Source organism: Amphiura filiformis, chromosome 7 (genome assembly GCF_039555335.1).
Source record: "Amphiura filiformis chromosome 7, Afil_fr2py, whole genome shotgun sequence".
Taxonomy (NCBI): domain Eukaryota; kingdom Metazoa; phylum Echinodermata; class Ophiuroidea; order Amphilepidida; family Amphiuridae; genus Amphiura; species Amphiura filiformis.
Genome location: NC_092634.1, coordinates 64974395 through 65000150, shown reverse-complemented (window position 1 = coordinate 65000150; position 25756 = coordinate 64974395). Strand labels below are relative to the sequence as shown.

The window sequence follows — 25756 nt, the reverse complement described above, 5'->3', positions numbered from 1 at the left end:
CCCTAACCTTTTGCTTAACTAATATTTCATACCAAAACACATAAAGGCGTTTACTATCCTAGACTAGGATGGTTAATGGCAGCAAAGGGACGTCCATCCTCAAACTCTCACTGTTGCGACTAAAGACAAGAAGCCTATACGTTTAATTGTAAGAACATATACCAAAGGGATGTGTTTTGGGCATTTGTATGAAAAACAAAAAAAATCACAAGTTAGAGAAGATCCAAGATAATCATGGAAAAATATGAAATGACTGCAATTTGCCGAAACTGGGATGTGGAGGGTGGAGGCAGAACTTTATAAATGACCCTCATATAAATGTTCCTTTGGGCACACGTGGGAGCTGTGGGGATGTGTGTCTTTGACTTCATCTTACTCTGGGTCTTTGACATTATAATGTGCAAGAAGTCAAGATTTTAATGCCAATTCAAACAATAATTTTACAGGATCCGGAGTTTACCAAAATGTGGCAGGAACTACAAGACTATGGTGTTTTAAGAAATGAACTCATAGAACATGTGTGGAAGGAATGGATTGATATCAAGCAGGAACTACTGGAGTTGATGGAAAAGTTTGATTTGCTGTTTAGACAGCCTGCCGAGGTAAACACAGTTCTTTGTCTGCTTGAAAACAAATCACTCAATTTTAATAAACACAGATTTTCTTGTAGGACTCTATCATAATAAAGCTTTCTTTAAATGTCTCAGATTTTTATCCCTCTGGCCTTAGCCTGTAAAGGGATACTGTGATTGTGAATTCCTTTCATGTGTACATGATTTGTTTGAGTACACAGGGAAAGGATGAGAAAGAAACAGATGAGACAACGGAAGAGAAAGTACAACAACTGGAATATTGTGTGCCTGCATGTCTGCATCCAAAGACAGGAGATGTGAATATAACTGATGGCACATTCTATGTGGACTTTGAGACCTTTCTACCTGGTAAATACTGATGTTTGTATAAAGGGGTGTCCCAATAAAAATGTTTGTCTTGCTTGTACCACAATCATGGGCGTCAGTCGGGGTGGGAGGTGGCCCCTTTTCAGCAAAATTACCCATTTTTGTTCTTTTCAGCCACCCCCCAACATTTAAAGACAGATTGATGGTAATGACCACAATTCAAAACAAGAAATTCGCTTACAGAAACGGTGAACATGTTTATTGTTCTACATTGTGTGAAATTTTTATTGAATTGGGTTCACTGGCTTTAAAAACAAAGACCATGATGTGCTATTTGTTCCATTCCAAGTTTGCCATACGGCATGGTTGATTAATATTGAAAAATGTCCTCTGTTCTTAAAAATAATAACCAATTCCATTGACACTTCCAGAGATCTATCTAACAAATGTGAACATTCCTATAATTATATGGCAAGGAAAAAAGCCTCTACTTGCAGGTTTTTAAATTAAATTAAATTCGTCAATTTTGTCAAAAGCAGCCCTGAACAGTACAAATAATGTTATGCAAGAATGTTTGTTTACAAAATCAGTGAAGCAAGTAATTGTTTTCAAAACCAGTGAGCCAAATCTGAAGCAAATGTTCCAGAAATCATGGGTGAGCTTTTGTTTTTTAATTTGACCTCTAGCCTGAAACAGACATTTTTGATTGGTATTGGGACACACTTTTCTTGTTTGTAAATGTAGCAAAATATGCTTGTAATCTTAAATCATATACCATCTTGGAGAAGTTATAAAAGAATATACTTTATCATTTTGACTTAACCATTTCAATTATATTGCTATATATTCTATGAGCTGTTGATTGATGTTATAATTGTTTTCCTAGATGGTTTCTTCCATCGTGTACTTGTACACTTTGCACGTTGGTCATCTCAACACACAGACAAAGCCCCTGAGCTGTACTACCGCTTTTGTAAATCTTTTGTAGGCCCTAAGGACAAGAGACATACTTGCTCTCTACAGATGATTCAAAGTAGTAAAAATAACAGTGCATGCATTAAGGTATGTTTTGAAAACTATTGAAATATTTGAAAACTATGAAATAGTTTGCTAATTTTTAACATAAACATTAAAATTGAATCAGCATGAAAATGATGAACTTCATTTCTTTCCAAATTTGAATAGAATACCAAGGATACATCTGAAAGTGGCAGTTTATTGCTTCAATTCAATTTCAGGGTCAACATCAATATGTTTTGTTATTTCATTAGAAGAGTTCTTCTTGAAACAGTTTTGATATTAGTTGGGTGACATTGTTATGTCACATTTCTTTTATTATAGATTACGCTCAAGAAGGTAGCTGAGCATGGAGAGGAGCCAGAAAGTACAGTTGAACCAGATTCAGAAGTATGCACAAGGGTATGTAATAAATACATCAGTCTGTAGATTAGTCCAGAGGTCTTGAGGTGCCATCTTGAAAATGATGACTATGTAAATAGGATGTATGTGCCATATACTAATATCCAGTGTTTGGAATCTTTACCGAGGTGCTTTATTGGTACCTACAATACTAGGAGAAAAAGTTCTGGGATACTTCGAATAGGGTAGTGCAATGTAGCCGCTCCCATCTTCATTTTATTTGATGTTGCTGATTAATATCTCTAAATTCCATGTCATTTAAAGGTGTTTGAATTCATGGCCAAGACATTGCATGAGCTAAGAGACAAATGGGCCAAAGGCATCGAGTACAAGATGACTGTGTGCTGTGTGGCTTGCAGGGAAGAAGGAAAAGAAAAACTTCACCTAATACCAACAGAAGAGTGTAGAACTGCTTCATATCTCTGTAGTTCAACAGATAAAGAGATTCCTGCAAAACGACTATACTGGGAGGCAGAAGCAGACACTGATGGTGAGTTCTCAAGATACGTGTATCAAAAATACAAGATCGGTGGTGTCACAAGCTCCTAACATGGGGGTCACAATACACAGGAAATAGGCGGAATGTGTGACACAAATTTCTTCATTTTTCAAAGGAAGGCGCTGTGTTAAAAAGTTTGCATCTATTAGAGACAGGAGAAGATCATTGGCGACTACCATCGGTATCATTTAACCTACAGACCTCAGCCACCCATCCTAGGATGAGCACTCTTCTTGTAGTTTTTTTTCATAGCAACTGGATGTCATAACATTCTATATGCTACATTTAGCTGACTATGGTGCACCCATACCCATTTATCTTTATGGGTCAATACCCAATTAAACCTATTGATTGTGATCTATTTTGCTGTGGTTCCTAGATGACCAAATGTCCTAGATAGTGCAAACTACTCGTTTTCTTGATTGCTATTACAAGATGAAAAAGTTGAGACCAGTTTCATCAAAAGCCAAGGAAGTTATCTGTTTTTACCCTCAAGTAGCCCAAATGTTGACCTTTGCCCTTTATGCTCTGAAATTTGGAAAGGTAAGTCATAGATAGGTCAAATTATACATTTCCTGAATCCTTATGACCTGAGGAATATTTTGAAACTAGTTTGAACAACTTTGAAATATGACCCCTGCATAAACTCTGACCTTGAATTCTGGGATTGCACCAAGGGCTAATGTTGGCTAATATATTTTCCCCTAAAGTGACCCACAAAAACGAGAGTTTTATGCCAATTCTGTAGCTTGTATCACATTCGGCTCGGTTACGACCATGGTGACACTAAAATTGATTAATCTGCAGTACTATTCTGAAACATTATTTTATTCTGTTCAATTTGTAACTAACAGGTGCATCATCCACAAGCAAAAAGCCAGAAACAACAGCCCCAAAGCAAGGTGAGATAATATTGGATGTATATAAACGGATAAACATTTACACCATTTATTTTATCTCTCTGTGCTACTATTTGACAGTCAACAAATTCTGCTTTTCTTAATATATTGGACTGGCGAGATGCTATATGCAAGTGTCATTTGAAAAAGTGGCATATGTTAGATATGGGCCTAGATGACACTATTAATTTGAAATAACATAATACACCATATATGTGTGGCTGGAAACTTATATTGGTCGTTAATACTTGCTGAGCTGCTTAATGTCAAATAAGTTAAAGCGTGTTGGGAATATAACCTCTTGGCTGGTCAATTGCACTGGAAGAGGATATAATATGCCATTGAAAAAAGTTTAGTTCAACCCTTTTAGAATGTTTGTAATGACAACAGATTACACATAGCTTTAAAATAGTCATATAAACATTTCAAAAAAGTAACTAACCCCCCCCTTAAACAATGGCCATTATTCAAAAAGGGCCTATTGTATTGCAAATCTGAAAAATGTGTTGGAAGAAGAATTTATGTCTGCACATTTTGACACCTCATTTGATACGATAGCCAAGAAAACAAAACACCGTATAATTTAATGTAGTGAGGTCCAGATTTGAAAGTTGCACTTACATACAAATTTTTACAATACAAAAACACTCAGATATCATTACACAGATTTCCTTCCATTACACTGAATGCAAAATCAATAGAATTTACTGTAACTTTCACATCTTTGGCTACATTGATTTAAATGTACGCTGTGACATCAATAGTTAGTCAATTGCTACAAATGAGGTGTCAAAATGTGCAGAAGTAAATTCTGCTTCCAACGCATGATACAGATTTGTAATACAATCACCCGTTTTTGAATCATGGTCATTATTTAAGGGGGGTCAGTTACTTTTTTTGAGATGTTTATTACCATGTACACAACATAACCTAATGTGCTGGCATCTATATATTAATGCGCTATATCTGTGAGTCTCTGTCCGCCCTTATTTTCAGAACCGGCAGGTTGTGTGCACCTCAAACTTAGTGGCCAGAGCAGGTTTACATTTGTTAGTTAATTACTACATGTTCTTGGGGACCCTATCCTGTGGGTCTTATCTCTTCCTCCTCATAGGTTACAACGATCTTTCTTATTAACACTAAAAGAATGGTGGTGTGGTTGGGTGTAAAAAAAAAAATAAATGTTGGTATTTATACAGCGCCTTTCACATGTGAACATGTACCAAAGCGCTTTACATTTATTCCGCCGTCGTTAGAATACGTCAGCTGCCATACAATGCCCAAGGCATGCTCATACATGTACCTTTGGGTGGCGCTCAATGGACAGTATTCATAACAGCTCCCATTTCACACCTGGGTGGAGAGGAGTAATCGAGATAAAGTGCCTTACTCAAGGGCACAACACGATGGCGTCGCCGGGGCTAGAACCCGCAACCTTCCGATTATGAGTCGTAGCCTGTTCCGCGTCGCATGTATAACTAAAAGAATGACCACTGAAATGAGCCAAAAATATGAAGGTCATTTTGGGGTCATTAAATAGGGTGGGAACGACCACCGAAGTGAGGCAAAATATGTCACTGTCTTCTGTTTTTACGAATAATATGTTATGTGAGTCTGTGTGTCCATGCTTGTTCTTGAAATTGACAGTTCTGATGCTCCTCAAACTTGGTGGGTAGGTGCGACTTAGTCTGAGCCAGAGCAAGTTTGCATTTGTTACTGCTCTAGGGACCCCAATCGGGGGTCTTCTCTCTTACTCCAGGTTGCCATGGCCAGTCTCTCTTATTAACACCAAATAACTAACATATTTGCTTGATGGGTGGGTGTAACTACAAGTACGGTGTTGTAGGTGGGTGTAACTAAAGAACGACCACCAAAATGGGACAAAAAATGTTAAGGTCAGTTTGGGGTCATCCGGGGTGAATTCACCATAGATTGTCGCAGGTTCATGAAATTTGGTGGTAACAACCACTAAAGCAAGGGGAAAAAATGTCAAGGTCATTTTGGGTCATCCGGGGTCAAATCACCTTAAATTGTTGCAGGTTCATTAACTTTGTGGTGGAATGACCACCAAACCAAGACAAAATATGTCAAGGTCAGTTTGGGGTCATTTAGGGTCATTCGGGGTCTAATCACCATAGATTGTCAATCTCATGAAATTTAGTGTGAATGACCACCAAAGTGAGACTAGAAATATCAAGTGCACTTTAGGGTCATCCGGGGTCAAATCACCATAGATACACACCAGTTCATGAAATTTGGTGAAAACGATCTCTACAAACAATGAAATCTTCCCAAATCAGGAATTCTTGTTTTTACGAACCCCGAAAGTCGGGTGACCACCTAGTTTTGTTTTAATAATATATATGTAAATTGTTTCAACTTTTTTTGTCTATATAATAGAGTATTTTGTCAATTGATGTATTTCCTTTCTATTTTAGCTGAAGGACGGCATGTAATGATCTCCTATTGCTGGGGTCCAAGCAGTGAAGGTTTCCCATGCCAGAAGCGTATGCTGACACTAAGAGACGAACTACAGGAGGCTGGTTATAAAGTGTGGCTCGATGTGGATGAAATGAGTGAGGAATAACATATTGCTGTATAATTTTTAAAACAATAATACGCATATATTTTGTGTCATTTTATGAAGTCGCCTAGTTTCCGTAAATATGACCCAAACAGTAAGGCAGTGAAGCCAACTTAGTTCCATCTTTGATCGACCATCAGTGCTTGGTTGACCCTTATTATTTCTGAAATATCAATTAATTGACCGTTATATTGTGATGATATTTAATCGGTATCATTTAATCTTTGTATGTAATGTATTGAACAATACAAATTTACCATTGCTTCTGATTAATTAATTGATAGTACATTATTAACGAGTATCAAAGCATCATCAACGGTCGATCGCAAGAGCAAACAAATTTGGTGAAGTGCCTAGATTTAGTCTACCTCAAAGTACAGGGTGTCTCAACAAAAATAGGCCTTAAAATAACTTTAAAATATCAGCAGTAAAATTAAAACTTTCTTGCATATTCAAAATCCGTTCACTCGTCACTGAGATAATTGGGAAACTACAAATAGACTACTTTTTGGACCTTTCCAATGGGACAATACACATTAACAATGATGTCTGCATTGTAGTTTAGAATGGAAGAAATTAATTAAGTTAATGGTTGACTAAGTATTGTTTGTCAAATCTGCCAAAAAGATCAATTTTCATTATCTAAATCAATAATATATTATTGAAAAAAAAACACCTTGATGTTTTGCGAAACTTCATACTTTGAAACCTTGCTTGATTTATTGTTGTTAATGAGTTATGTACGTTTTACAAAAGTGATGTTGTTTAATCCCTCTTTACAACATACCACAGGACCTACGAAAGTCTATCTGTAATATCAATGCATTTTTTTCCAAAGCTCACTACCATTTGCAATATGATGTGAACTACCAAATCGCAAGTTTGAAATAGTGTCAAACCTTAACTCCCAGTGTTGCTAGGTAGGAGATAATTGATCAGAAACTATGCCTCGTTTCTGTTATTGATGTTGTTTATCACCTGGACATTTCAATTTGAGGGAACACATTTTTCTTGAATCACATATTTCAGCCACTTCAATATAAAGTTCAGCCCTACTGTTGGTTGACAAATGTATAAAGAGCGACATTTTCACGAAATGTTTTGTGGGACCTGAGAGCACATCAGACATATCGAATTGCATTTCGAAAACGAGGAATGTCCTTCTGATATCAAATAGTTTTTTAATTCGCGATATAAAACCATTTTATGGCAAATGATTAATAATTGATATTTTTGAAATTTACCAGTTTTCGAAGCAAATTGTATAAATTTAATGATATGTATGACGAAAAGCCGTCTGAATCATCTGAAACTTTTTACCTTTCATATTGAAGATAAAGATTTTTTCTCAAATTACAAAACAAGAAAAAAATTGGGTATTTTGGGGAAATCGATATCTTCAATATGAAAGGTTAAAATTTTCAATTGAAGGTCGGCTTTTCATCCCAGCTACATACACTAAGTACATATCATTAGATTTATGAAGTTAACTTCGAGCATGGTTAAATATGAAAAATACAAAAATATCAAATTTCAATAATTTGCCATAAAATGTGTGTTCGCGAATTTAAAAAAAACACCAAAAAACATTGATATCAGAATGACATTCCTCGTATTCAGAATGCAATTCAATATGTCTGATGTGCTCTCAGGTCCCACAAAAAATACTGTGCAAACGTTGCTACACGAGCCCTTAACCCAAAGAGAAACGTGTGAAAAACATTATTTGGGAGATTGATTGACTGATTTTGAACTCCTATTCAGCAACCCTTGTCGTTTCCTTTTATTTCTTTTATAATAAACTACACATTATTGTTAACTATAGCGGTCACCCGTCTTTCGCTTTCTTGTTAATGTGTATTACCCCATTGGAATGCTCCAAATATGTGTCCATTTGTACAAACTGAATTATCTCAGTGATGCCTGAACGGATTTGGATCATTTTTACACCACTGTTAAGCAGATACTTCATGGGTTTTGAATTTTTACCCTCTGATATGGCTAAAACCCAGGAGCTATGGGGGGCTTCGCACCCTGGATCCCCACCGGGGCGTTGACCCGGGGCCCCTGGACCCCCCCACTGTGAGCGGCGATACTACGGTCGCTGCGCTCCCTCCGTTCGCCAACTTAAACCAAAACAGAATTTATTTTTTAAGGACCACAATCAGGCCTGCATGTAGTATTTCGTTTTATTGCACCTCACATATTTATGAGAGAATGACACCAATTCATTTTTAAGTAAGAAAATAGGCCATGCACTTATACCTGCAATAAACTTCTTTATCCTTGGCTCGGCGTATCTTTACAGCAAAACAGCTATATTTGAGGTATTAACATACCAAATGGTACTTTTTGTTTTACAGAGGGCAATATGGATGATCGGATGGCAGAAGCTGTTGATGGTGCTTCTGTCATCTTGCTCTGCTATTCAAAGGAATACCAAAGGAGTAAAAGCTGTAAAAAAGGTATGCCTAGTATTTTTGTATAATAAACAAAAAGTGTATTCAATTATATTTAACTTTATTGCCATCAAAATACAATAATAAAAAGAGTGAAAATGATGGAGTGGAGTAGATTGCCAATATTGGGTCAGTTTGAGTAATTTTTGGTCGTAATGATGACAGTGTGCCATGAGCTCAATTCATTAACATTAAACATGATCCTTTGTTGCTGGTAAATCAGCTTTCTAAAACTGAGTGCCACAAGATGGGCTTTTTTCAGCGTATGGTGCCCATTTGGAACTAGCTCCCTAGTATTATCAGATCTACAAATTCTGTTGCTTCATTTAAGCAACAAGTTTTGGAGTTTTACCAGTCCAAATTTGCTCGCACCTTTGATGCAACTTCTGTTTGCACTTGGACCTCTTTTTGTAATTGTCCAAATTGCAGGCAAATGTAACTTACCTGCATTTTCCCCTCTAATTTATTTTTCCCTTCCCTTCTTTTTGGTTTTGGTGGGGCGGTCTTAGAGGTGCCTGGCACCTGTTCGCTCCAGCCATTCACTGGACTTTTAAAACTAATGTTCCTTTCATAATATTGTGTAATTTTTGATGTAACTTATGTGCAATATTATATATTTTTTGTAATTCTGTGTCAGTGATAAAGTGTAATAAATAAAAATAAATAAATAAATAACAGGGAGCCAAGATAAGCAACTAATTTGGGACTTGCACTCAAATTCCCGGTTTCTATAATTATAACAAACGTTTTGTTCCTTGACTTGTCTTTAAAAAAAATCCTGAATATCTGTATTCGTATGTGCACTTGGATTTTATGCACAAAACAAAGCTAAACAAGTTTATAATTGTAGGTCCTGTACATGAAACTAAATATTAGATGGATGCAGTTAATTTTTGAACTTTGCTAGGAGTAATGGAGGAAAAGAAAATATTAAAGGGATCCCTCCCTAAGTCCAACCTCCATAGTTTAGGGATGTAAGTTTTAGGCTTTTGTCTGAATTCAGTCTTTTTTGTAGTCCAGATTTACGCAATTTCTTCTTTTTTTTCCCAGCCCGTTTTAGGGCCATTCAAGTCTTTCTAGCTAAATATTAGATGGATGCAGTTTAATTTTTTGGACTTTGCTTGGAGTAATGGAGGAAAAGAAAATATCTCACCCCAAGTCTAATCTCCATAGTTAGACCAGGTCTAAAGTTAGACCTGATTTAACTTGTTTTGTGCATATGGACCTTAAGGTACAAAATATTAGGCAATATTATTATTACAATATATTGGTATTAAAACGATAATTTGAAATTATTGGAGAAACTTTATTTTTGCACCAAAATACAATTTTGCTGAGAAGAATAGTTACTATCATTTTGGTGTCAAAGTTTTTAGTAGTCAAAGGGGATTGGATAATCATATTTCCTTTTTATATAAAACTAAAGTGACATTAATAATTATTATTTACAGAAGCTCAGTATGCCAGCTACAAAGGTAAACCAATCATTCCTCTCAAATTTGATGACCACAAACCCGATGGCTGGTTAGGACTTCTAATCTGCAGTGTGCTCTATCATGATGTACAGTCTGTAAATGCCATGTTTAAAAACTTGCCAAGCATCATAGGAGACTTAGCAGGCTATTCTGGAGGTATGAACCTACAAAGAGTATTCAACATTTATAAATAATTTTAAAAGATTATACAGACTAACAATAAAATTTAAACAATTGCAATTTTGCTTTTTAGAAAAAAAATGAAAGCGATCATGACAACAATGTTAATGCAGTGGAATCAGTAACATCTTGGCTAACAAAAAAACTTGACTTCAAACGATATGCTCAATTAAATAAATTGTCCAGAAAACTTTAGACATTTTCACATGTATCAAGCTTGCATTGGGTAAAATTGACTTTCATGATTATGAATTGCATTTTTGCTTTTCAGGAAAAAAAAATGGGGTTATGGCGTAAATGTGATATGCAGTAGAATTAGTAATATCTTGGCGAACAGAAAAACTTTTACTTGGTCTCTTTCCTAGCTCAGATTCTAATGCTATGCCCAATTTTACTTAATCGCCCGAGTTGGATCACTTTTTGCCATGTTTGCACATTTATACAGCATAAAATGAACTGTCATGCTTCTTGTCAAAGATATCTGAACAAAAACAAAGGTTTTCCTGTTTTTCTTTCACTTAATTGATATTAGTAAATAAAATTTATATTTATTTCAAATTTAACAATTAAAATACCACTACAAATGGCCCATTGTTTAAAATTACCCATCGACTAGATGGTTCATGATACAACTCAATTCAATTCAGTCACTTTTGCACACAAAGACACAAAGGGACTATACTTTACACAATTGGTCATATCTTCACTTGTGGACCACCGATTTTATTGAAACAATTGACAATGAAGTATAATATTCAATCTAATTAATAAGTGACATGTATGCCTAATATACTATATAATTTTTTTGGCTACAACCTGTATAAGGAGTCTTGCGTTTCACCCAAGGAGAGCAACATATATAGTGTACATCTGGTTGATTTCACCATGAGCCAGAGTTTAATGTGCTGGCTCGTTTGCAATCGGCATGAAACACACCTTGACTTGTGCCAAGTTTTTGGATTTTGTGACTGCAATTGTAAGATTTTGGCGGCCCATTTTCCCTCTCTCTCTCTCTCTCTCTCTCTGTCAGATGGCGCTATGTAGCGCTGCTGTGGTCTTCACAAGAGTACGCCACCTTGCATTCCTTGGTTAGAAACCAGCTTCACATCATTAGTCCAAGATGTTGGTGGACGTCCTTTTCCTCGTTTGCCTTCCATAGCCCCTTGCAAAATCTGTTTTTCTGCACCTCCATGTTTCCTGACAATATGGCCAAAGTACTTCAGCTTTCTCTCCATTATGCCGCTTCTGATGGTTAGACTTGTACCAATCTTGTCGAGGATCCAGGGATTTGTTCTCCTGTCTTTCCATGTCACTCGTAGACGCCTCCTGTAACACCACATCTCAAAAGCATCTACTCTTTTCCTATCATTCTTGGTCATAGCCCAAGACTCTCATCCATAAGTGGCAATGAAAAACACAGTTGCACGAAGTAGGCGTACCTTGAGGTCAATGGATAGGCCTCTGCTTTTCCATATGCTTGACATGCCCTGCACAGTTGTCCTTGCAATAGCCAGTCTTCTCTTAATTTCAGTTGTGCTGTCACCACTGTTGTTAATCATTGAACCCAGATATTCAAATTACTTCACTTCCTCAATCTGCTGTCCATCTATCACAAACTCATCTCTTTTGCGCTCAAATTGCAAAATATTAAAATTTGACTTTTATTGGCAGTTACTGCTAATTAAACGTTAAGGATTAGGCTATGTTTTATTTGACAAAAAAGTATAATAATTTTTGTATTTAAGATGATTTTTCTGGAATAGGAGCAAGATGAACCTTTGTTACACATGTGCAATAATCAATACTAATTTAATCGTTTGTGTCTGTATTGTTATTGTTTTTATATAGAAGGAAGTAAGCAGACAAGTAAAGCTTCTGAACTCCTTACAGTGTCTGGTAAGTTGCAGCCATTTTATATTTCACAGATAGCTGGGTTTCTCTATTTGAACATAATTTGTTGGGATTTTGATGAATTTGAATACTTAATTTTAATTTTACAGAGTTTATCGGCTTCATTCCATAGTGGAGTAAGGTGGGGCACCGCGAATAAACAGCTTTTCAAGAAAATTGGGTTTAAAATGCCAATATAAAATCCAGTTGTGTAAATCAGACATTCATTATATTTTGTACTTGATGTGAACTTTCTGTAGTAAAATAGATAGATTTTATCCTTATAACTATCTATCTCTATGGTTGAATCGGCAAGGTTAATAAAAACATCACACCAACTCGCGTGCATGACAGGTCTAATTGCTTTTGATTTCTTGTTTGAAGGCTTCCAGGCTTGATAAAGTTACGGTGGTGTCGGTGAGTCTGTTCCAATCTTGAGTTGTACAAGGAAAGTAGGAGAACTTGTACATGTTGGTGTTGGCAGATGCCTCTTGAATTTTCTATATGACTACCCCTTGTGTTCTATCATCTACTTCAGAAATTAATGATGTACTGGTTTTTGTTGATCCCCTCCAGGTTGTTGTCGATTTTAAACATGATGTGAAGGGCAAGGCAACTTTTTTCTCTCAGGGTGTCCCATTCTAAGACATTCGCACGAATGGAAATACCCATCCGATCGTTTACCCAGGGTAAGGTTACCCAGGGTAACCTTACCCTTGGTAGACTCTATATTACGTTGTTAAAATCTGGATATGTATCCGTGTGCTGTTATAATTATAATCTAAAACAGACAAGGTATATGACGTATGACTTCTTGCCAACGTGTAATGTCTATAAAAAGTATACGCCTATGAACATTATAGGGCCTACATCTTTTGTACGTTTAACGATATGTGCACAGTGAAATGAATCCACATAGCATCAGACTTTAATATCGAAGGGAGGGAACACTGTAAATACAACAGCGCGCACGTGTTTATGTGATTCGCCGAATGGTTGAATGCAACTTCTGCAAGATTCGAAGTTCATTTCTTATGGTTTAGTCCAAATAGCGTGACCCTGTAGATATAAAATAACAACCAGAAGTTAATAAAAGGTCCTTAACGATAACCCCGGGCAGACACTGCGATTTTGGTTTTGTTTCAATCAAGGAAAAGACATAAATTTCTGGTTGCTGACAATATACATTTGGTGACAATATTATATTATTGAGCGCTTAATTTACATGTATAGAACTTTCAAAATAAGCATCACTTCACTGAACTATATTCATATTACACATGTTACATGTTCAACTATATTCATCTTACATGTGTATTAAAGTATACATCCCGATTACCCCAGGTTGACATGCACACTAAAGTAACAACCTGAAGTTGACAAAATGTCTTCAACGATTTTCGTTTTGTTACATCCAATAGGGGACGTATTTTGTGATCACCCAAGTTAGAATGCTCTACAGAGCTGTATAAGAACAGCTGTATGGTGTACATACACCGTAAGTCTATATTAAAGTCCCTATCACATTGTCTACCCAGGGTAAGGTTACCCTGGGTAAGGTTACCCTGGGTAAGGTTACCCTGGGTAGACAATCGGATGGGTATTTCCATTCGTGCATATATATATATATATATATAAATATATATAAAATATATAAATATACACGTTAATTAAACATTTTAAATATACACGTTAATTAAACATTTTGTGCTACTCGGAGTTTCACGCACGTACGATCAGTACGGCGATCATCAGGCAACTAATGCTTGATAACACAGATCATTTTTTCTTTTTTTGTTTCGGTCGGGCGGTTTGCGTCGATGGTTGCCATGACGGCATTTAGAAACCAGCTCATTACGCCTATTGATTGAGACTTCTGAATCGTGTCTAGTACTGTATAAGATATGGAGCTTTTCCTCCATACAGAGATTGCATTGGCCTGAACTGCGCCTATGGGTATTAGAATACTTGAGAATTTCCCATGAGATTGAGTAGTTGAGTTTTTTCTTTTACAGTGCCAGACATACTTTGAAAGTTCTGTTTCTTTTTCGTATCGCTCATGACGGAACGATTTGTTGTGATTATTATACCTGGTTTTGAAGTTACCACTTGCTAGTCCAATGTAGCTGGCAATTTTTTCATCAGTTGTGACTTTAGCTTTGTACACTATATCGTTGGCAAGGCATTTTCCACGGAGGGGGCAGGTATTTTTTTGCCTGCAGTTGCAAGATTTTTCAGTGGTATTTTGATTACTTTTCGCCATGGTTTTGCTGTTGTGAGCCTTGATAATTTGTTGCATGTTTTTCATGCAGCTGTAACTGATTTTGATGCTATTTCTGTTGAATATTCTATGCAACTTGTGTTCACGTGGAAAATGCCTGCCAACGAGTTTTAAGAAATGCGCACCCACATTGGTTTTAACACGCTTACTGAATGGTGGGTTATACCATATTGTTTTTCTTGTTCTTTGCTTTTTCTTTTTTTGTTGTCTCTTATCGCTGCTCTTCGTGGTGTAGACAATTTCTTCCACGTATCCAGCTTTCTTTAGAGCTGCATTGTAGCTAGATGCTGCATCCTTGAATATGCCTGGGTTTGATGACAGCGTCGAGATTCTTTTGCTAATGGCAGGTGGTATGTTGTTTATGATGGGTGGTGGGTGGTTAGATAGGCGGTTAATGTGTACTGGGTCATCGTTTGGTTTTCTGTAGGGTCTATGCGAGCCGGTGTTGAGATCTAGGTGCACGTCGAGGAAGCAGGCAGACTTTAAGTTCGTCTGAACCGTGATTTTCAGGCCGCAGCTCTGGAAAACTTTTACAAGTTTCTTCCTTGCGCTGTCAGCCTGGCTACCGGAGCACGATTTCAAGGTAGCCAAGCCGTCATCACGGTATAGGCCTACACTGTCAAATTTCATTTTTTTCTTGAGCTCGTTGAGGATGTACAAACCGACCAGTTCACAGACTTCGGCGCCATCAAAAGCACCCATGGAGACGTCAAATTGCTTTTGGGCGTGTTTTTTCACCCAAGTTTTACCGTGGGTGTCATGTAGCAGCGATCTCCTTGAGTGCATGACAGACTTGTACCCGAGTCCAGCTTGTCCGAGTCCGAGCCGAGCCGAGTCCATTTGTATCCGAGTCCGAGCCAAGTCCGAGTCCTTTTGTGTCCGAGTCCGGACTCGAGTCCAAGTCCAGGGGTGCCGAGTCCGAGCCAAGTCCAAGTCCAACAAAAATAAGACCCGAGTCCGGACTCGAGTCCGGACTCGGGGTGAGAGTCCATGCCCGATGGTGGTGGTGGGGGGGGTTCATTCAACTTTAATGTGACAGGTATCTACCTATTGGCATTGCTTAGTTTGGATATAACAAAATGAAAAAGGGGTAATTGGGTATAAAATTGTGAAAAAAGGGGTCATTTGGTACAACATTTTGAAAAAATGGGTCATTATTTGCAAAAATGGAGCAAAATTTTACAATACAAATTTGCTGAAAAATTGTAGAAATGTGATGAGAAGGTCATTCACTGCATCACACCACACACCACTCTACCAAACCCCACCCAACACTGTTGACTCAACCAACCAACCATACACACTTTCTTCAAAAGCCATGTCCATGAACAGGTAACTCCTGAAGGTAAAAACTACATGTATCAGACCACCTAGTACCTGTATCAGACAGCAGGCATGTGGGGGTATTTTGTGTGTGTGTGTGTAGCACACTACATGTAAACTCACAGTTAACTTAATTGCGGCTAGGGACAAGGCTGTAGGTATGCCAGGTGAATTCAAATTTGCCATCAAACTGCATCATTTTATATATCAAATTAAAGCCCTTGAGTAAAGAAAGTCAAAACTGAAAATCGTTTTGTCAAAGCACTTTCCGTAGCAAAGTTACATCTTGTCAAAGATTGACTTTCATCAAAAAGATTCAGCTAACAAAACAGCATTTCGGTCATAGACATACCACCTAGACCTATGACTGCCCATCCCTTACCACAGCGGGAGATGAAGCCCAGTATCCAAGGTGATATTGACAGGGTTACTAGGCGCGAGATAATCGCGTACATTCTGCCGCCTCGGTTGCGTGGGTTACTGCTCCCGTTATCGCCAGCGTCAAATGCAACATGTTCTGTAGACGGGAACATTATCTGCTTGCTTGCGTCCGGGTATGCGTCCTTGTTCAAGTCGTTGCTAAGCAGTGTCGGATTCACTACGCGAGTCAAAGTCACTGGTCTAGGTACTAGTTTGTCTGAGATTTCGGTGGTGTTTCTAGATCTTAGGCTCATGATGATAGCAGCTTTTCTATGTGGAACTGCTATCAAAATCCGGGTCAAAATCCCTCTAAAATTCCATGTGCGAGTGTCTCATCGCCATAAAAAATCATATATTTGGGTCAAGTGAAGTATAGACAACATACTAGTATTTATGTAGGTTCCCTGCCTTGACCTACCTGTTCTTTTAAATTTCTATGTAAATATGTATTGTGTTCTAGGCGAATCATGACTAGCAGATAGGTTTGCCTGGCATACCTATACGCTGTGTGCAGTATTACATGTAAATGAATTGCAATATATTCAAATACAAATAGAAAATTAACATCATCATCATTATAATAATAATAATACTAACAGAAATTCACCTTTATAATTCTAAACATATTTTCAAATTGGCCCACACAAATGTCATGTGTACTCACTTACTGAGCACATGCACACTATATAGCCCTACTGAGTGGGAGCTGGGGTGTATGGTCCAGTGTGCATGTTTCTCTTTCAAGAGCTTAATGGATTGGAAAGTTCCATGAAAGAAGTCTTACATTGTAGGAATTTTTATATAGTCCAAATATTTAATAAAATTATGCATTTGATTAATTATCAATTATTTCATTTTAAATGATAACAAAAATATGATTCTGCTAAGTGACAGATAAATCTAAATAATTTGGTGGATATGTAGGAATAATAACAGGTCACAGATTTGACAGCCCCAATTAATTTGGAAAATGGCCAAATAAGTAAAGTCAACAAATTTGAGATCTATTTTAACATTTTTAGATAATCATTTCACAGTTTACATAGATTTGGACATTGACTGGATTCGGACCGACTCGCCTTCGAGTCCGAGTCCTTTGTGTCCGAGTCCGAGCCGAGCCGAGTCTTTTGTGTCCGAGTCCGAGCCAAGTCCGAGTCCAACAAAAGTGGACTCGAGTCCGGACTCGAGTCCGAGTCCGGACTCGAACGATACATCTCTGGTGCATGATGGCGTCTATTTCAATGTCCTGAATGGTGGTGAACTGTTTGGCCCATGTTATGGATTTGGTGAGCAAATCTTCGGAGATTGACGGGTAGAAATCGACTATGTCGAATAGCAGGAAAGTTAGCTTTTCCTTTCTTTCAGGTCAGAAAACCATTCAAGAACCGCGTCAGTATTTCGCCACTGGTTAACGCGAGTTTTCATACGAACGGCGGTATTCACACGGTCAAGTATGACTTTACTGACACGACCCATTTCTGATTTGGATGGGTTTATTAGCCTGCATTTAGTGTTAGTCTGGAAGTTTTCTTTGTGATCTTTGATCGTAACAAAGGCAGGCTTTTCAGAAGTTTGATTTATTCTGTCAGAAATGTTGAGCGTTGTTGCTATGTCATTGAATTCAGCGTCTATTTCATCAGTGATTTTAGGATTTGCGTTTTCGTATTTTTGAGAGATGTTTTCAGCGAGGAGCTTATTGTAGTCAGTGGGGTTCATCTTGTACATATTCCGAGTTTTGTCAGCTTCAACAAATATGTCATCACATGAGTTGAGGTTTTTAACATCCTCTTTGAGAGTAGACTGGAAATTATCGCTGACCTTCTTGAATTGAATGTTTTCTACCATGTCCAAAATGTCGCGTTCAAATCCTACCATTTCCTGAATTTGGGGTGGGGAACGTTTAGACCGTAGCCCATAGTGTTCAGTTGGGGGTTCGTCTTCATCACTAGTACATGTACTTACATCAGATTCAGCGTCGCTGTTCAGGAAAAAATGTGCTTTCCAGCGCATGCGTTTTATGAGTTGCTCCATTTTTTCCAACAGTCTCATGGTATAATCCTTGTTAGATGGTGTGGGTATATTTTTACCCGAGTATCCAAAGTTAAATAGATCCATTGTTATGTCGCTTAACGTGCACGGCAGTTGCTGTGTAGTGCTCAACCAAACAAATTTGGGAGCGAATATAATATAAGAGTCACAGAAATGCAGTAAGAGTGCTCAATACAACTGGTGTAGAGCCTAATAAAATATATAAATATACACGTTAATTAAACATTTTGTGCTACTCGGAGTTTCACGCACGTACGATCAGTACGGCGATCATCAGGCAACTAATGCTTGATAACACAGATCATTTTTTCTTTTTTTTTTGTTTCGGTCGGGCGGGTTGCGTCGATGGTTGCCATGACGGCATTTAGAAACCAGCTCATTACGCCTATTGATTGAGACTTCTGAATCGTGTCTAGTACTGTATAAGATATGGAGCTTTTCCTCCATACAGAGATTGCATTGGCCTGAACTGCGCCTATGGGTATTAGAATACTTGAGAATTTCCCATGAGATTGAGTAGTTGAGTTTTTTTCTTTTACAGTGCCAGACATACTTTGAAAGTTCTGTTTCTTTTTCGTATCGCTCATGACGGAACGATTTGTTGTGATTATTATACCTGGTTTTGAAGTTACCACTTGCTAGTCCAATGTAGCTGGCAATTTTTTCATCAGTTGTGACTTTAGCTTTGTACACTATATCGTTGGCAAGGCATTTTCCACGGAGGGGCAGGTATTTTTTGCCTGCAGTTGCAAGATTTTTCAGTGGTATTTTGATTACTTTTCGCCATGGTTTTGCTGTTGTGAGCCTTGATAATTTGTTGCATGTTTTTCATGCAGCTGTAACTGATTTTGATGCTATTTCTGTTGAATATTCTATGCAACTTGTGTTCACGTGGAAAATGCCTGCCTCTTAGAACCCGATAGACGGTGACCAACACCATGGACCACAATAGCCTAATCTCAATGGCATAGTCCAATAACCTCAATTAAACAATCATAGTGCAAAATTTGACCTAAGTTGCAGAGTATGAGTTTTTGTACCCAAAGTTTCAAAGTCATTCAATGAATGTACAAATGTATTGGGTTAAACCGATGGCCTTTGTTTGTTAATTACCATAAAATCCATATAGTGGTTATTGTCAAACTACAGTTGCCAAACTTACAATTTGGTGACCCAATAATATGATTTTTATTTGTGGATGAATTTTGCTGTAATCAACGGAATCTGGCAAATGATTCAATTTCAGTCCAGATTGATACCAAACACATTAAAAGTTGGTACATTTTGATGAAAATGTGATATTTTCTTTTGAAATAATGCTGGGCTTTTCTTCTTACCAACAAGAAATCATCACCACTACGTATGCATTATTTTTGTGATGACCTTCAAGATAAATTGGCTATCAGAAACAGAGATAAGGTTGTTTATTCTACCAGAAGAATTTAGGCAGATATGAAATATGTTTGAAGTTTTATAATACTAGTCAACAGTCGTTATCAGGTGTTAATTCTAATGATATACATTTTGCAGACATGCTGGATCAGGAATAGATCCATTGTCCATAGGGAAGTCTTATAGATAATATTATATCCTGAATTTAAATGCTATGAATGATATAATTAAGATCTTAAACATCAATATTGTCTTTTCAACAGAAACAAGAACTACCTTTAAACAAGAATTTGTCTTTAAAAAAGACAAGTTCACGGATCAGGTGTATAGTACATGTGCTTTGAGCTACTTTGGTCTAACATTTAATATTCATAACTAACCTACTCTGCACAATAAATAAGTGATATGAGGCTTAATAATGATACCTGCGTCTTGACTCTGCAAAACAATATTTTTAAAAACCTCATTTTGCATTTAGTTTTTAAGCCCCATCGGGAGCCACCTACAGGATCTCATTTTGCATTTAAGTTTTTATTGTGTTGCAAAGTAGCAAAACTTTCTTTATATATGGTGCAATTTGTGCCTGGAAAAGGCTCTCCCCTCTTACAACCTATCAACAGGTCTGATTTCTATAATGAGGTGTCACCGGGTTTGCAAGAGATAATAATACCAAATCTAAACACCATGAAATTCACCACATCACGACCAAGCTCACATTGGGCGCCCATTCCTTTTTTAAAGGAATTTTTATTTAAACTGCTTTAATTATTTTTTACTTGTTACAGTATGGAAGAAAGAGATGGTGCTAGATCATGACAATGTAAGTGTACCATGTGGTATTGCAATAAATGAGATCAATGGAAATATTGCAGTCGCAGAAGAAAAACGTGTGGATGTTTACAATCGTGTGTTTCTTTACAATACAAACAGGGCAATGGCAAGTATTAGATCGGCAAAAGCAGTATTCAGATTTAGTCTTGATACCAAGCAAGAACTAAATCGACCCTGGGGTGTTGTCTACACCTCAGGTATGTATTTTGTAACGGACAAGTCAGCTTTTGTTAGGTATTATAATGCTCAAGATGGTGTATACTGTGGTCAATGGCTGTCTGTCCAACCAGTTCAAATTGTAAATTATGAAGAAGCAAAGCTACATGGACTTTGTGTGGACAAAGAACATAATCTGTTGGTAGGTGATTGTAACAAAAATTACATAAGTAAGCACACAAGTAATGGAAAACATAAGCTTAGTTTTACTGTTGACATAAAACCTACGTACATGGCCATCACGTCGGATGATAATGTCATCATCTCTAGTGGTGGGTACCCAGGTGATGTACAGATAGTCAATCAACAGGGCTCAGTGCAGCACAGTGTTCAATATCCTGGCATGTTGTCACCACGTGGTGTGTGTTGTCATAATGATGCAATGTTTGTGTGCGATTTGGATAGTGCCAACATCTACTGTTTCACTCACACTGGTGAACATGTTGGTTATATTCCAATGGATGCACCACAACAAGGGGATACCTTTCCAGGATGCACATGTGTTACACTGAGAGGGAGTAAAATGATTGTGTCTAGAGGTGATCAGTATGGCTCCAATACTGGAAGATTAGAGGTGTATGCACGTAAAAAAATAGATTCGTTTATCAAAAGAAAATAGCAGTTGCAGTTGGTCAAGTAGTTCTTTCAGGTCTTAGACATGTCTAATCACTGGTAGCACAGATTGTAGCTACTGGTTCCCAATCTAGTGGCGAGTGAGTTGTCCATCTAAATTCAACTATGGTGCCAAATGGGTACACACTGGTGCTGTACTAGAACCGAAAGTATGGGCTTTTCCACAGGTCACAAAATAACATGCTTAAAACTGTATCATTCTCAGGGGTGTGAGAGTTTAGATTCAAATCTGAGTTCAAACTTTTTTATTTTGATTTTCTGCACTTGCTCTGTACAAATGTATAGGAGCTTTCCAAATTTCAGAGTTTTTCAGACTTCATGACTGTTTTTAAACTTTTTGGTCACGCAAACCCCTGTGGAAGTGTAGAGTATTGTGCTTGTATGACTTGGCGAGTCATGTCAAAGGGTTGTGGACATATGCATGTACAGAGCATTGTATAGTTTCGTCATGCTATGATATTGAACTACTATTAATTTTGAAAAGAAAGATGTGAGACAGTTCGCAAAAACATTGGAACAAAATCACAAGCCGGTGTTTACCATACTTTACTTTTTGTCCTTTTTTTTTCTTTTTGCTTTCCTTTAAGTTTCATTTTAAATAGTTTTCTTTAATCATTGATGGCGAAGCCTCTATGAAACATTTATCCTCACAAACAGAATTAGAAAAAGTTGCATGATTGTTTAAAATTTTATAATAATTGTATTTTTGACCACATCAGTACAAAATATAAATAAATAATAAATTTCGGATTTATATAGCGCCTTTTTTCCATCTAGATCTTGAAGGATTCAAAGCGCTGCAATTTCGCAGCCAGTATTGGTACCACATGTTTTTTTTTGTTATTTTGTTTAATTGTATATTTCAGTGTGTATTTGCTTTAGTTGATTGACTATTTGAAAACACACCCACTCATAAAATATTTTTCTGTCTTAGTTGGAGATGATGCTTATCTTGTCTGTTTGTGACATGCTTGTTATCCAATTCTGCTCTTGGTATTTCACCTTCAAAAATTATTTATATCATAATTTGGTACAGAATATTAAACATGAAGTTGATAATAGTTTACTGCCTCTTTAATTTGTTCAATTGCATCAAATGTTGGCAATTTTCTCTCAGATATTTATCGCTTGCCTTTAAAGTCATATTGTAACATTTGCTGAGGAGGATGCCCTCAATATTTTTCACGATTATAATGTCCTTTATTATACTTTGATCAGCTTGTAATCGGCGGAAATTGTTAGGCTTTTAGCACTACGCCGAAAAAGTAGATCCACGTTAAGAGTGATATTGTGCATCTGGAAGACCTACAATATGCATGTTAAAGAAAGTAGACAAGTATAGGACTTGAATTAATAATTTGTGATTTTTCTGGCGAGGTGTCACAAGACAATTCTCTAAATGAAATATATGGATATTAATCAGCGATGTTAAAATTCCTGCCGATTACGAGCTGATCAAAGTATAAACTAACATACCCTGCAAAAATCAAGACTCTAGATACTGTAGTTTTGTCAAAGTCACAATTTTGAATAAAAACGCAGGAATTGGTCGAACTCATCCGTGATGTTCATAACACAGTACATACATGGCGTGCTGGACAGCTATACACACAACAAACGAGTAACACGCATTGGCGATATCAGCACTCCATCGGTCATGCTACGGTCCTTTGATGTGTGTGACCATCCCGCACACCATGTACGAACTGTACATGTGTTTAATATATGAACATCTCGTACACATTTGACCAATAGATTTCCATTGTAATATTTAAACAACGGTTCATGCACTTTATTCAAAATCTGAGATTTGGACAAAACTACCATTCCTAAAGTCTTGATTTTTGCGGGGTATGTTAGTTACAATTGTGTAAAAAATACCAGAATTTTGACAAATATTGAAGTAGTCCTCCTGAGCAAATGTTACAATAGCTTTAAATATTGGGGGAGGGGATGTTTTTTACCAGTGCCAATTTTATTTTTATTGTGTGATGGTGACCTATTTGTATCTTTATTATGGGGGGATATTTTTTTTAATTTGTTTTTCCTATCTCATTTATGTGTGTGCTTATTTTATGTAAATTAGTCTGGGAGCATTGTCAATCAACTCATTAATTTTCTTTATATTTGGAAAGTTTTAGCACGTGATGCTTAAGAAAAGAATTGCTGTAGCATATTGAATAAAAATCTCCTGCAAGAGTATAATTACAGAAGTACAGTATCAACTCTTTCTTGATTGAAGTACTAATTTGCTATTGTACTCCTTGAGAGATTGACTTTAGTGTGTGTTTTACCACTTACTACCTTTGCTGTACCAGATTCCATATTAGCTTTGCATCTGATATCATTACTACTATTATCAGTACTTACCAAGAATATAGCATTATAACCTACCTGGTATAGAACCCTCCCTAGAGTGGGAATGTGACAAACTCTTAAAATCAGCTCCTAATTCAAAATCAGAATCAGAAACAACATTAGTTTGCTTGATTGTGGCTTATTTTGAGTTTACCTATCCTCACCATTTTACTCAGTTTATGCTGTCTTGTCTGTGACATATTGTGTGGTATCATGCTACAGGGTGGTTCAAAAATGATGTTATCCATGTTAATGGTTGTTATCCTACTTCTATGCTATTGCATATTTTGTTTCATATTATTGATATTAACTGACTTATTTCTTTTCATTTTGAGTAACAGTTGATTGCATTAGATCATGATTGAATCTTCAGAATAAATTTGCCATCCGTGGTGAGTAACATTATTTTTGAGACATTCTGTATGGTAGTCTGTACTTAGCTGATACAACTTTGCCCTGTTACGCTCAATTGATTGCTATGCAATGCCATATTTGGTGCTTTATTTGTCATGTAGCCAGCCATCTTCTATCGCCATGGTGAGAGGACATCATCATCAGAGCCAGTGATCACCGTTTTGGGAACACCAAGTTCGCATTTATTTTAAACTTTAACCCTTCAACACCAAAGCACAATACTTTGTTGGGTGTAATGTTTGTATAGTCAGTCTACTCTGAAGTACAAAGTACCGACGTGGACGCACACATTGTGCGGACCTGCAGCAGAGACGCAGCACTACGCACTGTTAACGCGCGCGTTGTCACTTTGTACTTCAGAGTGGACAAACTGTAGTGAATTGAATGAATTTTATAGACCTATGTTATGATATTTGCTTGGATAGGTGGAGATATTTAAAGTGTTACATTTATCCCCACCAACTTAGCCAAATAGACACCCTTGCTGCCTCCGCTTAATTGTTATTGTTGTGTACTGGTATTGAGAGGTCAAATGGTTAAAGTAATCTGTTAAATTTAAATTTCTATATCACTGTTGTGTAGGTAGTGGTGTGCGCAGGTTGTTGAAAGTAGGGGGGGGGGCATGGGTGTTGATTCCCCGGACTACTCAAAAATGTATAGCCAGAATAAATTGTGAATTGTTGACCCCAGTTATTTTGCCAGGATGCTCAAGAATCCAAAAAGTTGGGGAAGGGGTGGTTTATACTAATTTTTTTCAATAGTTGTATAATTATTCATTATTAACTACTTGTAACCATATTGATATTGCCTAATGCACCCCTTCTAGCAATGGCCCTGTCTGACTAAGCCAGACTGGGTGTACTTTCCTCCAGACTGAATGACAAAAGTGGGGGCTACAGTGCCCCCTTCCACCTTTGTGCATGCTACTGGCTATAGATAATTATGAGGGATCACAAACACTGAACTTTATGTAAGATGAATTATACAAAATGTATAGTGGAAGCTTGTTAACACCAAAAATCTGTTAACACGAATACCCTTCTTGGTTTTTTTAAAGTTCTATAAGCAATGCCATGCATTGCACTGACCTGATAACACAAATTCCTGTAACACAAACTAAAATCAGAGCCTGATAAATTGTGTGTTAATAAGGTTGCACTGTATCTAGATGGACTGTAGCTAAACGCATCCCAAAAAGAAAGTATCCAGCTTGATTTTGGTCCATAAATCAAAGATGGGGTCTTAAATCAAGACGTACCAAAAGTACGTTACAGATGAATTTATTCCGAACAGTTTGATACCTCATTTGTCCAAATCAATGCAGAATTGATGACACAGTGATCTTTTAAATGCAATCACCCCAATTTTAAAAGTTGCAATAATCCCTATTGATGTGGTTTTCCTGCTTCTCAAGATTCTTCATAAAGGTACACAATAACAGAGATGGTCTAAGACTGTTTGACTTCACTTCATGTGTTTTATGTAATACAGATACCTTTTTTACTCCTTCCTCAATGTTTTACCCTTCACAATTA

At 37.1% G+C, this 25756-nt stretch overlaps 1 protein-coding gene across 2 annotated transcripts; it reads left to right on the top strand.

The window, feature by feature from the left end:
* Positions 1–455: 455 nt before the first annotated feature.
* Positions 456–25756, top strand: LOC140157476 (uncharacterized). 2 transcript variants are annotated; one of them, XM_072180681.1, is made up of 11 exons: positions 456–602; positions 794–941; positions 1786–1961; positions 2241–2318; positions 2583–2808; positions 3672–3719; positions 6155–6292; positions 8664–8765; positions 10211–10390; positions 12263–12310; positions 20555–25756. In XM_072180681.1, the coding sequence occupies exons 1-11, from the start codon at positions 465–467 to the stop codon at positions 21433–21435; spliced, it is 2163 nt and encodes a 720-aa protein (XP_072036782.1). In that variant the 5' UTR covers positions 456–464; the 3' UTR covers positions 21436–25756. The 2 variants fall into 2 exon arrangements, with proteins under 2 accessions (XP_072036782.1, XP_072036783.1); XM_072180682.1 differs by lacking the exon at positions 1786–1961 and having other exon boundaries at positions 506–602.